The 14,692-nt window shown below is 47.8% G+C and overlaps 1 protein-coding gene across 2 annotated transcripts; it reads left to right on the top strand.

Annotated features, from left to right (window-relative positions):
• Nucleotides 1–1,361: 1,361 nt before the first annotated feature.
• Nucleotides 1,362–7,539, top strand: hlfb (HLF transcription factor, PAR bZIP family member b). 2 transcript variants are annotated; one of them, XM_067244466.1, is made up of 4 exons: nucleotides 1,362–1,643; nucleotides 2,421–2,777; nucleotides 5,921–6,135; nucleotides 6,858–7,539. In XM_067244466.1, exons 1-4 carry the CDS (start codon nucleotides 1,538–1,540, stop codon nucleotides 7,071–7,073), a joined length of 894 nt encoding a protein of 297 aa, XP_067100567.1. In that variant the 5' UTR covers nucleotides 1,362–1,537; the 3' UTR covers nucleotides 7,074–7,539. The 2 variants fall into 2 exon arrangements, with proteins under 2 accessions (XP_067100567.1, XP_067100566.1); XM_067244465.1 differs by having other exon boundaries at nucleotides 6,855–7,539.
• Nucleotides 7,540–14,692: the final 7,153 nt, after the last annotated feature.

The following is a 14,692-nucleotide window of genomic DNA, read 5'->3' as shown; positions in this document are numbered from 1 at the left end:
GGTGTAAAATCTGACTGACTGTCTCTAACAACACTGGTGCAGGACACAGATATACTACTGTAGTATTGTCTCACCGTCGTACCACTGACTAGGCTACCAGTATTAAAATAAATATCTATTGACTATACAAACACAGTTGTGGTACTTGAGTACAAAACTATCAGCTGGTTAATAATGCTACATTGTGATCACACTTGGGTATGTTACAAACAGATACAAAAAATGTTTTTGTCTGAATTTAAAAGCATTAAGTACACCATACAATAAAAGCATTAAAATGTGTATAACAGCTATCAATGCCGGTGCCTTCAGCCACAAACTCAATTTTGCCAAGATCGAGCTCTTGAGCACTTAGAGGGCTTAACCAGCTTATTTTGAGCAAGGGGGCACACGAGGTACTTTCTCTCCTTTTATGATCGAGATGTTTTTTCTCCTTGGCCTGAGCACATGAGGTTCAATGTGACAACTCCAGAAGCTGGGGGAGAGGGAGCAAGCAGGATTTCACGGTCCGCAATTGGATAAAAGTAGGTCAACCCAACCCACTCACGTGACCAACCAGCTTTTTGCGCGCTGAAAGCGCCCTACTGCTCGCTTGGCCGCCGTGACACGGCAGTTAAGCAAAGCCTTAACGCGCACTGCAGAACGTGAGCCATATTATGAGAAGGCTGAGTTGTTTTATTTGTGTGCTAAAAATCAAATACATTCAACGGTGATTTAAACACGAGCTATGAGACTGTATGATTATAAAGTGAATAATCTAATGCATATTACTTTTTAATCAAAGGTAATGGATAAGCTTAACAGACACACCTTTTCACTACACTGCACGTCCTTGGGGCCTGAGCCATACATCTGCTGCATTTCAACTGCATTCCATGCCCGGTTCTGGAGATAATCAAGCCACAGACGTACACACACAGACACACATGACTATACAAAGACAGACAGATTGCTGGAATTATAGTTGGATATTGGAAGAGCAGTACTCAACAATGCAGATTTTACATAACCGACAAGACCATTTCTAACGAAATTATGTGGACTTAAATCTCATAAATTCTCTCTCTGTCTGTCTCTCTCTCACACACACACACACACACACACACACACACACACACACACACACACACACACACACACACACACACACACACACACACACACACACACACACACACACACACACACACACACACACACACACACACACACACAGTAGGCTACACACAAGCGTGCACACAGTGTGTTGACCTGCCTCTCAAGGTTTGACGTCACAAACCTCCGTTCTCACACATGGACTCGGTGAACCGGGCTCTCTGTCTTCTGCAGTACTAGTTTAGAATCGCCAGTGGCACTGAAGCCAGCTTTGCACGCGATCAGAACACAGTGGTCGGTACAGACGAAACTTTACAGCTGCGCTCGACTTAGTTTCCACTGTTTCTACTTGTATGCAATACATATTTGTTTATCATATCAATCGAACGGTTCAAAGCTGCGGGTTTGGTGACTTTTGACGGTCGAAGACGCGACAGAGAAAATGTCAAGACAGCTCCCGGGAAATCCAAGTTTTCTGCCTTCGTCGACCCAAGGCGTTCTCAAGTCTCTGCTAGAAAACCCGATGAAGCTGCCTCTTCAGAATGAAGGTAAATAAAAGAAATGCTGGTTGTCTTTGCGAATATATTGAGCACCCCCAACTGCTAGAATATATATATATACATATTTGTATCTTACTTTTATTATGTTACATTCACATTATTGACCACCTTGACTTGATTAAATCCACGGATCTGATCAACTGAGAGACACCTTATACATTTTACTGAGACAGGGCTGATTTGACAGATTTGTAAATAATGCTTGCGCGCTCAGTTTTCGAGGGTGCCTCTAAAACTTATTATATCAGGACTTCTTCCCACTCTCCCCCCTACTCTCCAATGTCTTCCTTCCCTCCACTCAAGGTTGCAGAAAAAGGTTATGAATATTTCAGTTGAACTTCTCCATATTAGTAGTTGGGCTTATGTATTCTAAAGGGATAACCTACAGCCAGTTAAGATGCGAGTCTATAAATATCTTTTGATTAATGGTAGTTGACTTTATTTTCAACATTGACGTTAAGACTGTGAAGTTGGAACAATGTATGTATCCATGGGCCTTGATAGTAAATGTGGGTTTAAAGAATACCAAGATAATGTGTTATAACCATATTATAACTATAACAAAGTCATATTATGGAGACAGGTACAGATTTGTTTAAAGTCCAGAGCCAATTTTAAGTCAATAACACATAACATCATTCTCCATACTGTAGACTGAAACAACTAGTGCATGTCTAACCAGCAGCCATATGTGCTGAATGTGAGAAGTGGAGTGCAGTTTGTTGCTGTTGTGTGACACAGTCTTTCTCCTGCTTGGTGCTACAGGGTTTGGGAAAGAGAGGGAGAAGGAGAAGAGTCTGGAGGAGGAAAGGAGCGCACCGCAGTCTGCCTTCCTGGGTCCTACTCTGTGGGACAAGACGCTTCCCTATGATGGAGACAACTTCCAGTTGGAGTACATGGACCTGGAGGAGTTCCTGTCAGAGAACGGCATCCCTTCCAGTCCCGCCCACCACCACCACCAGCAGCAGCAGCAGCATCATCAGTCACAGCCCCAACACCAGACGCCAATAATGGCCCAAGCCCCGGCCACCTCGGTGATGGACCTTAGCAACCGAGCAACTACGTCGTCCGTACATACAAGCATGGTCCCCCAAAACTGCCTAAGAGGCTCCGCAACTGCAGGTAACACAAACACACACACACACCATAGACACGCACACATAAACATTCAGATTGCATCTGAACAGTGCTCTAGTCTGGTGTTGGTTGAGAGTTCACCCTTAGATTGCAATGCTAATGAGCTGGCTGATGAACTGTGTAGATCGAGGAATAGGTGTGAAATATAACACTACAACACATGTTATGAAGGTGTGTGTGTGTGTTGGGGGGGGGGGGGGTGCATGTGTGTGTGTGTGAGAGTGAAGTAGAGGCCTGCTCTTGAACGTGCTTCTGCATGAGGTCTGACCACAGGTCAGCCTGTGCTCTAGCTCTGCCCTCAGAGGAGTGAGCAGCCCTCACCAGCCCCTCTGTCAACACAGGCTTGGTGACCCTGCCGAGGCTCTGCATTCACTGGAAGAATCACTGTAATCCCGAGGAGGATATTATGGGATGTCTGTGTTTGTATTTCATTATCCGGGGAATGCTCGATATCCCTGTCCCTCCCTCCTTGTTCCCCTGGGCAACAGCTCAAAGAGAGGGAACACTTAGATGAACCAAGACAATACTGTTTAAGGTCCTAGGAAAATGTCAAATTCCACTCAAATTTCAATATCGAAACAGAACATTCTAAACATTTTAGATATGAACACGTGTGAAGCAGAACATAATAGATATTCTAGTGGGAAGTGGCACATTCCAAAAGACAATATCCACCAACCACATTCACAATGGACAATTTTTGTTCTGAATAAACATAGTCAAAAACAACATGTAATAATGTGTACAGAGTATTACTGGTATATGAGCAATATGATGCACTTGGCCATACTAAACACATAGGATAGGAACATAGCAGTGGCAACCAAGTGTGTTTATATGTGGAGGAAAAGGGTGTGTGTTTTGCTTTGGAGTTTCATTCCACGGAGCAGCTTGTCTCTCTCCAGTCTCTCCCTTCACCACCTGCTACCTTAGGAAACATGCCCTGCAAGTCCAGCACATTGACTGTACCCCTTGAGGAACATATAATACAGTCTGATCTAGTTACACACACACTCACACCCGCATGCTCAGCATACACTGCAGCGAGTCTTGCACGTGTCTCACACGGACATCAGCATGGGTCATGTGACATCAGCATGGGTCATGTTTGGGGCCAGATGACCAGCTCCCCCAGCTGAACTGCTGCCCACTGTCCTGCACATCTCTGCCACAGCTAAACTGATCCTCTCTTCTGACTCTCCTCTCTCCATCCCTCTAGCACTCAGCGCTAGAGGGATTGAGTGCACACACACACACACACACACACACACACACACACACACACACACACACACACACACACACACACACACTCACACACACACACACACTCACACACACACACACACACACACACACACACACACGCACACACACACACACACACACACACACACACACACACACACACACACACACACACACACACACACACACTTCCATCTCCCTATTTGTTAATCACCCACACAGCTTCTCTCCAATGTATCCATGTGATAAGTGCTGTTGTAATGTTGCTAATTGATTGATTGCGGATGCCAGACAGGCTGCTTCTCCAGTCACGCACTCTGTGTTCTGTCTTCTGAACAGCAGGACTCTCACATGTTTCCTCATAAAGAGACAATGAGTCAAAATGATTTACATTTACATTTATTCATTTAGCAGACGCTTTTATCCAAAGCGACTTCCAAGAGAGAGCTTTACAAAGATCATAACAACGAGATAGCCACAAAACATTGCGAGTAGCCAAAACATGAAGCACACATTGTGAACAACCAAAGTAAGTGCCAAAGGGAAGAACCATAAGAGCATGTAGTTATAAACAAGTTACAATTAAACAACATGAACTGCTATAAGTGCAAGTCTACCTGTGAAAAAAAAAGACAAGCAACAATAATAAAAAACAATATATCACAGCGAGTACAAACAATTTTAAATCAGTTACCACTAACCACAAGAGCAACAAGTCTATGAGCAAGAGTCATTGTGATCCTTGAGGGAACTAACATCGGGTCAAGCAAACCATTCATAAGTACCGTTGTACTCCCGGAACAAGTGTGTCTTGAGCCTTTTCTAGTGCGTCTTGAGCCTTTTCTGAAAATGATGAAAGTGTATTTTGATTTCCGGTGCGCGTCCTCTGAATAGATGAGCTGCTGTGCTGTTAAAGAAGCAGCGTGGGTGGATCGGTAGCACAGTCAGACGGACGTGTTGGAAATGCCGTGGGATTGTTGGCACCATGGCACCGTTGCTATAGAAGCAGGGTGTCCTGAAGCAGTGGTGCATCGTCAAGGGTTTTGGACCAGGGCCGTTCATAGCAGCTGCTCACTACCTTTCGAATGCCAATAGTACCTGTTGATGGGGCCAGGGGTACGGTTAGTGTCCGCGAGGGTTAGGGTTAGAGAGCGAGAGCGAGAGAGAAAGGGAAGGATGGGAGAGTGCCAGAGATGAAGAGAGGCATGTTGAGAGAGTGAGAGAGAGGGGGGGAAGAGAGGGATGGGGAGAGAGACAAAGATAAATGGAAGAATGGGAGATATTGACAGACATGAAGAACGGAATGGGAAGAGAGGGATGGGAGAGGAGAATGGAGAAAGAGAAATAGACGGATGAGGAGAGAAAGGTGGCGATAATATGTAACAATATATGGGAAAAGAAACTGATTATGATTGGGAGGTTGAAGAGATGGAAAGATCAAAAGAAATAGCAGTAATAAAGTGAAATGATTAGTGAATTGATTGAGGTGAATTTCAGGTTGGTTTGGGTAGGACCTCCAGTAGGGGAACATTTCAGGTTCTCATTAATATGAGATATGGTGGTTCTGCTCTGTCTGAGATCCCTGTGGTTCTCAATTAACTTACTTGAAAGTGGAGACCGTCAGTGTAGAATTGACAGTCAGTGTGTAATCACTAAAGGCTCAACGCTGGCAGGTGCACACTGCAGCTTTACGTTATTAGCTCTACCTTTGCTGCTCCCTGGTGGAGTAAATATGTCACGGCACACACTGTCCTCACTACCATCATTGACAATTACTTTAATGCTCAACTTCCATACTTTAACACTGTCTCAATTCAGACACTTCAAAATGTGTTTGTTTTATTATCATTAATAATGACCCATTCTTCTCCTTCTTCCAGCCATGTCCTCAGCCAGGAACACCCCCAGCCCCATTGACCCTGAGTCGATCGAGGTTGCTACGGGATACGAGCCTGACCCTGCGGACCTTGCACTGTCCAGTGTTCCCGGCCAGGAGATGTTTGACCCGAGGAAACGCAAGTTCTCTGCCGAGGAGCTGAAGCCCCAGCCCATGATCAAGAAGGCCCGCAAGATCTTCATGCCAAACGACATGAAGGTAATTTGGAACTGGTTAAACATAGTGAGATGTGTGTGTGTGTTTGCGTGTGTGTATGTGTGTGTGCGTGTACATGTGTGTGCGGAGCAGATTTGTAATTGTTTTTCAGTTTTTTTTGAAGCTGTTCATTTCTATGGCTCAAACTCATAGCTAATTGGCTGGAAACTGAAATCGCAGACAATCTAAAGACAGACAGACAAGGACACACACATACACACACATACAGCATTATAGGCTTTTAGAAAACCACCTGTCTTGTCATTCCCTATTCACACAAAAGACCTGTCAGCTATTTCAACTATGGAAACAAATGAGGACACCGTGTAGTAGTGGCTGTTCTCTATGGGCTATAAAATGGCATCCATAGCACTTCTTTAGAGAGAAGTGAGAAGCGCTTGGTGTTGGATAACCACCAAGGAGAAGGAAAACACCAGGGACCTCTATAAAAATGTATTCTACCTCAAATAAACATTGTCACAGTTTGGCTCTCAGTCATGCTGGAGGAATTACACAAAGTGTTTGTATAATTATAGGCACCCTTTAGCGAACTGTGCTTGAACTACGTACATGACAAACTCTGTAAAACTCATTTGTATTATGCTCGATGTGTACGTGGTCTGATGTTTGGTGACCGTTTGTTAACGGGTAACCCCAACAGTTCAAGCAAAAAAATAACATTTCCCTGTTTAACTTGGGGCCTCCTCTCTTCCTCTCTTGAGCAGGATGACAAGTATTGGGTTCGTCGCAGAAAGAACAACGTAGCGGCCAAGCGGTCACGTGACGCGCGCCGCCTGAAGGAGAACCAGATCGCCATCCGGGCCTGTTTCCTGGAGAAGGAGAACTCGGCCCTCCGACAGGAAGTGGCAGAACTGAGGAAAGAGCTGGGACGCACCAGGAACATCCTGGACAAGTACCAGGCCCAGCTCGGACCCCTGTAGGACACACACACACACTGACACAGAATGGCCCACTCCCGCATCTCATTGGTGGCCCTTTAGCCAACACTGTACTAGCCCTTTTCATTCTTGAGTGTGGAACACACCTCGTTATCCACCACAGAACTGCCCTGTACCAAGAGACTATGTTCATAAACACAGCTGTACCTCACAGCAGCCATTGTTTCCCTTAGAACTGTGTTTTTTTCTGTGACTCCTATTGGTCAGAATCTTCTGTTATTGTCCTATCCGAGAATACCAGGAAGACTGTACTTACTCTGTCACCCGATAGTCACCCTAATGTCACGTGATGCCAGGGTTATTGACAGTGTTACGAAGGTATAATGAAAGGCTGTTTCAATTTCAAGTTGAATTGGTTACTGTGCTAAACCGAATCGTCAAGAGTGCAAAGCAATAATTTCCAGACATCTGTGAAGTGGCTCTGCGGGCCCTGCCATCCTGCTGTCTGCATGGGGGACGCTGGACAGGGCTGTCAGGAGGGTTCCACAGAGAGCTGCTGTCTGCATGGGGGACGCTGGACAGGGCTGTCAGGAGGGTTCCACAGAGAGCTGCTGTCTGCATGGGGGACGCTGGACAGGGCTGTCAGGAGGGTTCCACAGAGAGCTGCTGTCTGCATGGGGGACGCTGGACAGGGCTGTCAGGAGGGTTCCACAGAGAGCTGCTGTCTGCATGGGGGACGCTGGACAGGGCTGTCAGGAGGGTTCCACAGAGAGCTGCTGTCTGCATGGGGGACGCTGGACAGGGCTGTCAGGAGGGTTCCACAGAGAGCTGCTGTCTGCATGGGGGACGCTGGACAGGGCTGTCAGGAGGGTTCCACAGAGAGCTGCTGTCTGCATGGGGGACGCTGGACAGGGCTGTCAGGAGGGTTCCACAGAGAGCTGCTGTCTGCATGGGGGACGCTGGACAGGGCTGTCAGGAGGGTTCCACAGAGAGCTGCTGTCTGCATGGGGGACGCTGGACAGGGCTGTCAGGAGGGTTCCACAGAGAGCTGCTGTCTGCATGGGGGACGCTGGACAGGGCTGTCAGGAGGGTTCCACAGAGAGCTGCTGTCTGCATGGGGGACGCTGGACAGGGCTGTCAGGAGGGTTCCACAGAGAGCTGCTGTCTGCATGGGGGACGCTGGACAGGGCTGTCAGGAGGGTTCCACAGAGAGCTGCTGTCTGCATGGGGGACGCTGGACAGGGCTGTCAGGAGGGTTCCACAGAGAGCTGCTGTCTGCATGGGGGACGCTGGACAGGGCTGTCAGGAGGGTTCCACAGAGAGCTGCTGTCTGCATGGGGGACGCTGGACAGGGCTGTCAGGAGGGTTCCACAGAGAGCTGCTGTCTGCATGGGGGACGCTGGACAGGGCTGTCAGGAGGGTTCCACAGAGAGCTGCTGTCTGCATGGGGGACGCTGGACAGGGCTGTCAGGAGGGTTCCACAGAGAGCTGCTGTCTGCATGGGGGACGCTGGACAGGGCTGTCAGGAGGGTTCCACAGAGAGCTGCTGTCTGCATGGGGGACGCTGGACAGGGCTGTCAGGAGGGTTCCACAGAGAGCTGCTGTCTGCATGGGGGACGCTGGACAGGGCTGTCAGGAGGGTTCCACAGAGAGCTGCTGTCTGCATGGGGGACGCTGGACAGGGCTGTCAGGAGGGTTCCACAGAGAGCTGCTGTCTGCATGGGGGACGCTGGACAGGGCTGTCAGGAGGGTTCCACAGAGAGCTGCTGTCTGCATGGGGGACGCTGGACAGGGCTGTCAGGAGGGTTCCACAGAGAGCTGCTGTCTGCATGGGGGACGCTGGACAGGGCTGTCAGGAGGGTTCCACAGAGAGCTGCTGTCTGCATGGGGGACGCTGGACAGGGCTGTCAGGAGGGTTCCACAGAGAGCTGCTGTCTGCATGGGGGACGCTGGACAGGGCTGTCAGGAGGGTTCCACAGAGAGCTGCTGTCTGCATGGGGGACGCTGGACAGGGCTGTCAGGAGGGTTCCACAGAGAGCTGCTGTCTGCATGGGGGACGCTGGACAGGGCTGTCAGGAGGGTTCCACAGAGAGCTGCTGTCTGCATGGGGGACGCTGGACAGGGCTGTCAGGAGGGTTCCACAGAGAGCTGCTGTCTGCATGGGGGACGCTGGACAGGGCTGTCAGGAGGGTTCCACAGAGAGCTGCTGTCTGCATGGGGGACGCTGGACAGGGCTGTCAGGAGGGTTCCACAGAGAGCTGCTGTCTGCATGGGGGACGCTGGACAGGGCTGTCAGGAGGGTTCCACAGAGAGCTGCTGTCTGCATGGGGGACGCTGGACAGGGCTGTCAGGAGGGTTCCACAGAGAGCTGCTGTCTGCATGGGGGACGCTGGACAGGGCTGTCAGGAGGGTTCCACAGAGAGCTGCTGTCTGCATGGGGGACGCTGGACAGGGCTGTCAGGAGGGTTCCACAGAGAGCTGCTGTCTGCATGGGGGACGCTGGACAGGGCTGTCAGGAGGGTTCCACAGAGAGCTGCTGTCTGCATGGGGGACGCTGGACAGGGCTGTCAGGAGGGTTCCACAGAGAGCTGCTGTCTGCATGGGGGACGCTGGACAGGGCTGTCAGGAGGGTTCCACAGAGAGCTGCTGTCTGCATGGGGGACGCTGGACAGGGCTGTCAGGAGGGTTCCACAGAGAGCTGCTGTCTGCATGGGGGACGCTGGACAGGGCTGTCAGGAGGGTTCCACAGAGAGCTGCTGTCTGCATGGGGGACGCTGGACAGGGCTGTCAGGAGGGTTCCACAGAGAGCTGCTGTCTGCATGGGGGACGCTGGACAGGGCTGTCAGGAGGGTTCCACAGAGAGCTGCTGTCTGCATGGGGGACGCTGGACAGGGCTGTCAGGAGGGTTCCACAGAGAGCTGCTGTCTGCATGGGGGACGCTGGACAGGGCTGTCAGGAGGGTTCCACAGAGAGCTGCTGTCTGCATGGGGGACGCTGGACAGGGCTGTCAGGAGGGTTCCACAGAGAGCTGCTGTCTGCATGGGGGACGCTGGACAGGGCTGTCAGGAGGGTTCCACAGAGAGCTGCTGTCTGCATGGGGGACGCTGGACAGGGCTGTCAGGAGGGTTCCACAGAGAGCTGCTGTCTGCATGGGGGACGCTGGACAGGGCTGTCAGGAGGGTTCCACAGAGAGCTGCTGTCTGCATGAGGGATACAGCCTCAGAGTTTGGTCTCCTAGCTGTCTCAGTGTTAATGTGATTCCACACCAGCCCTTACTGCTTCAGTATGTCATGACCATACACCCATGTTAACAATGGTAACTCTTAGGATTTTTACGTATTATTATTGCAACATTTGTGTAATTATTACTTCACTCGTTTCTGTACGTATAATCTGGCATGTTTATATATATTTTTTATTGTGTTCCAACACCCAAACTTTTAATATAATCCTCATGCGGTAGTTATGTGTACGGTTTCTCATGCATGACTTGCTTGTGTAGCACCGTGGTGAGTCTGCCCCCCTGAGATGAATGTAACAGGGCTGTAGTATATCAGGGCCAGGCTGCACAGTAACTGCTGCCTGGGAAAAAACACACCAAGGAGCGTGTAAGGACACCACCAGAGTGACAGTTCATGTGGATTCCCTGGGTGCCGGGGTGGGGTTGAAGTGACATCTCATGCTTCCTTCAGCGCTCTCTGTGCAAACAGCAGGAGGTGGAGGAGGGTGAGCTGAATGTAAAGGGATACATGGAGACATTACATTAATGTGTTTCAAGGCCTGATCATCTTCAGACGTGCTCTTGTTCACCCCCCCACCCCCCCCCTGCTCCAAGGTCAACCAGCATTCACCCCCCCCCCCTCGCATCATGGAGGAATAACTTATCACTTTATATCTCTTGACTAAAGACCAAAATATTACAGTATACAGAGGATATATTGATATATATATATACTAAAGGTTTTAATGTTTATACAAAGCTATTTTTGTTTGTACAGTGTTCTTTCCTACCTAGATGTTTCCTGTGTATTCTCTGTATTCTGAACCTTTTCCCAGGTGATGCGGCGCTCATGTCTGGGTTTTGCATGGGCATTACAAGAGACCTGGTCTCACATGGTCTCCAGACACCATGAAGCCAAACACAACCAAAGGGGATTCAGTCCCAGCCCCCCCCCCCCATGTCTGCAAAAATGTCTCCAAGATGAGATGTTGTGGCTGGTTTCTGCTGACGGGGGGGGGTTTTACACAGTTCTCTATTTCCTGCTGGGATGGATGTTGAGGTAGTTTCAGGGTTGTGCAGCATCAGATGCTGTGCTCTGGGAGGCCAGCACTGTCCACACGCTTCTCTCTATATGTTTATGAGGAATGTATTATCCCCAACTTCAACACTCTTCAACACATGTTTCCTTAGAGTTGTAACTTATGAGCGATTTTTCTACTTTCCCTTAAATGTTAGTCATCTGAGCTCTGCTCTACCGGACTGACATGTTGGTATTTGTGTTCTCTGATGTTTTCCTGGTCTTTGATTGTCTTTCATGATGAAAATAAAATATGTCAAATCAAATGGCCTGTCATGTTATCTTGTTGTTTTGGTACATTGTGTGTGTGTGTTTATTTATAGAAACTTTGAATACAAATGTGAACATATAATATAGATAAAATGTGTTATAATATTATGAAAAAACATTCCTAACATAAACTGAGAAAGCAAAATGTTCAATATTATTCATTGTTGAATCATCAAATGTATCTTTGATTCCCACATATTAATGCAACAAATGCTGCATCACATTTCTGATTAGTCATTAAGAAAGTCCCTTCACCTCTGATTGGTCATTGGGAGACTCACTCCAATTGTAATTGTAGGTCTTCACTGTAGTCCCTCCAACTCTGTAAAGTTATCAAGGAACATATAAAACATAAAGTATTAGAAACAGTACACATGCTACTTGTGAAAGTACATGTAAGACACTTTCAATAAAGTCGGACAACACTTCAGCTCTCAGTGAGGTTACAATCTGATCAGAGGAAAGTCATCTCCACTTTGATTGGTTATTGGAATAGTCATACCAACATTCGTCACAAGAGGGCATACAGTCCCCATGAGTGAAGTAAAACAGTCAGACAACAATCTTTACATTTATAATTGTACACAGTACTAATACAGATCAATACTTTATTGACTGTTCCTGCTCTTTACTGCACATGAAGATAGGTAGGAGTGTTCTGCAGCCAACCAGGTAAAAAGGAACATTAAAATGCTGTTGGGTGTGTTGCCGTATAGGTGTGATGAGGTTAATGCAGTACAGTTTGTTGTGTTCAGAGGCCCACAGTTGTGGTCAGCTTGGGGTGTTTTGTGTTAGTCTAGTGTGTGAAGTGTTATATAAATGCCATTTGTGAATGCAGAGAAGGAAGCAGATTGGGCTTGATTTTTAATCCAGGTCCATCAGACGGCAGCTTTGAAAAAGCTGTCTGTCACATGCACACAGTATGCAGACACACATAAGTGTCCTGTGTTTTCTTTTTGAGCAGTTCCAGGAAACAAGGCTTTTTTTTAAATAAAACGTTAAGTACAGGCGTCATATAAAAGATTGTGAAACCTATACAATGTTATAGAATAAAGTTATTTTCGTCCTAGAAGAACCTCCTATTACCTCACTCCCTGAAAAACTCTGACCATGGTTTAGTTCCTGGTAGAACCTAATTCGGTTCAATATTTTCGTCACCATCCTGGGTGATTAAATCAATGTACCTAGACTGTATGAGTGTTGTCCTGTGGCTTGTGGAAGGAAGCAGCTTGTGTTCTCAGCCTGCAGGCTGGAGGCTGGCAGAGCATTGCTGCCAGCATGTGACTCTCAGGAGAACCTGGGTCTTACTCCTCCTGCGGGTACTCCAGCTCCTCTGTCTGTACTCTGAGTGTTCTCTCTACTCCCTAGAATCTAGATTTGGTGGGTTCCTTGATTGGACAGATTGTTCTAGACATGGGTGACACTCTCTTTCTGAGCATGTCTGCTCCAGGACCAGCCTCTTAGTGAAACTCAGAGCATCACATGAATCTCTTTTCCCATAAAGCCAGTTGCATGGTTATCTCAAGCTGCGTTAGGGACCCTGAAGGGTTTCTGTGTATCCAGTCTCTCTGTCTCTGGGTGGTGTGCCATGCAGAACCCCCCAGGCTGATAGACGGATGTACTTATTACAGCGTCCATGTCAAACCAGAGCGGGACAACACACTATCTCTCTACCAGTTCCTATTTACATAACTGTAGAGCCAGCGTCAGCAGCAGGATGCATAATACAACCCCACGATTCACTGTGGCACTATCTTATAATCCCCCAAACATGAAATATATGGAAATATCTGTGCTATTCATATCGCAAAGGAGTCTGCTCTGTTGGTCATTGGTTGGGCGCTGAGCTGGCCCATGTTTTTATTTAAGAGGATTAGGGCATGGACTCAGAGGCACGATTCTCCACAGATGAGAGCCATCTCCAGAAAATACAGTGTTCTCCAGAGACGCTGGTGGCAGGGAGACTGTAGCACTCTGAAAAAAAGGATTCTTTGACTCTTTGAAAAACCATGCGAGAACTGTTTTTGGTTAGATCCTTTTATTTAGTGGGACCAAGATGGGTTCTTGAATGTTTTTTTTTAGGGATACCCTACACAGGGACCACAGGAGAGGTCTTCTCCTTAGATGGACTGTATAGATCACCTTTTCAAGATCTTAGAATCAGAAGGCTGCTTGGTATAGCTTTTGAGATATTTAGTATCAAAGTTTCCACATCATGTCAATAACACATCATAAATTATAATATTTCACAGCTGTGGAAGGAATTATATGTATAAATCATATTCATTTCAGGATTATTTTATTTTATGAAAACTTCTAATTCTAATGTTGCACAACAATATTTGACATTCCATCTTTAGAGTTCTGATGTTCAATGGACAGTGAAAGACCTTTAATCACAGTTGGTGTTGGAAATAGTAGTAGTGTCTTTCTCCAGTGACAGTGAGTGGGATTGTGGGTACTGTACTTCTTTAATTATATCTGTTCCTTGTCCACCTTACTTGAAGAACGTCCATCTTCATCTGACTTCATCTGTCCTGCGCAGATCTGGCTCTGGCCTGAAGATCTGTCTTCCAATGGGTGTCATCATCCATTCAGGACACTGCCTCACCCTGTCCCATGGTCCGATGTGACCTTTAGGTGTCAAAGCCATTAGTTTGGGATCGAATTTGGTGAGTTGTGGCCGGGAGTGCTGTAGCATGGTCTGGTCTGGCCTGGTCAGTGGGCAGCCTGGCCAGCTCCTCTGGCACGTTCCTCCTCACAGCTGTAAGCAACGAGGGGAACAGTAAACCCCATCAGATCTGGAGCCGGGCCACCGTGAAGCTGCTGCAATCTGTAATCCTGCCATCGGACTGCAGAGGAGCTGGGGAGGGGACAGCAGAGGGTTACACACTCACTGCACACGCTTTGCTGCTGAACAACCATCCCTTCAGATCATTCGAAACCTCTTATCTCCTGGAGAACATCCATCACCAATCATCATCACGTCTTGAGACTTGGCATTTGTCGAATTCTGTCTTTAACAGCTAAATCAGTCAGCCAAGACCAGGGTCAAGCTTCTGTTCGTTCCAAACCGTGTTTCATACAACCACG

Source organism: Osmerus mordax, chromosome 10 (assembly GCF_038355195.1).
Source record: "Osmerus mordax isolate fOsmMor3 chromosome 10, fOsmMor3.pri, whole genome shotgun sequence".
Classification (NCBI taxonomy): domain Eukaryota; kingdom Metazoa; phylum Chordata; class Actinopteri; order Osmeriformes; family Osmeridae; genus Osmerus; species Osmerus mordax.
This window is presented reverse-complemented; position numbering and strand designations above follow the sequence as displayed.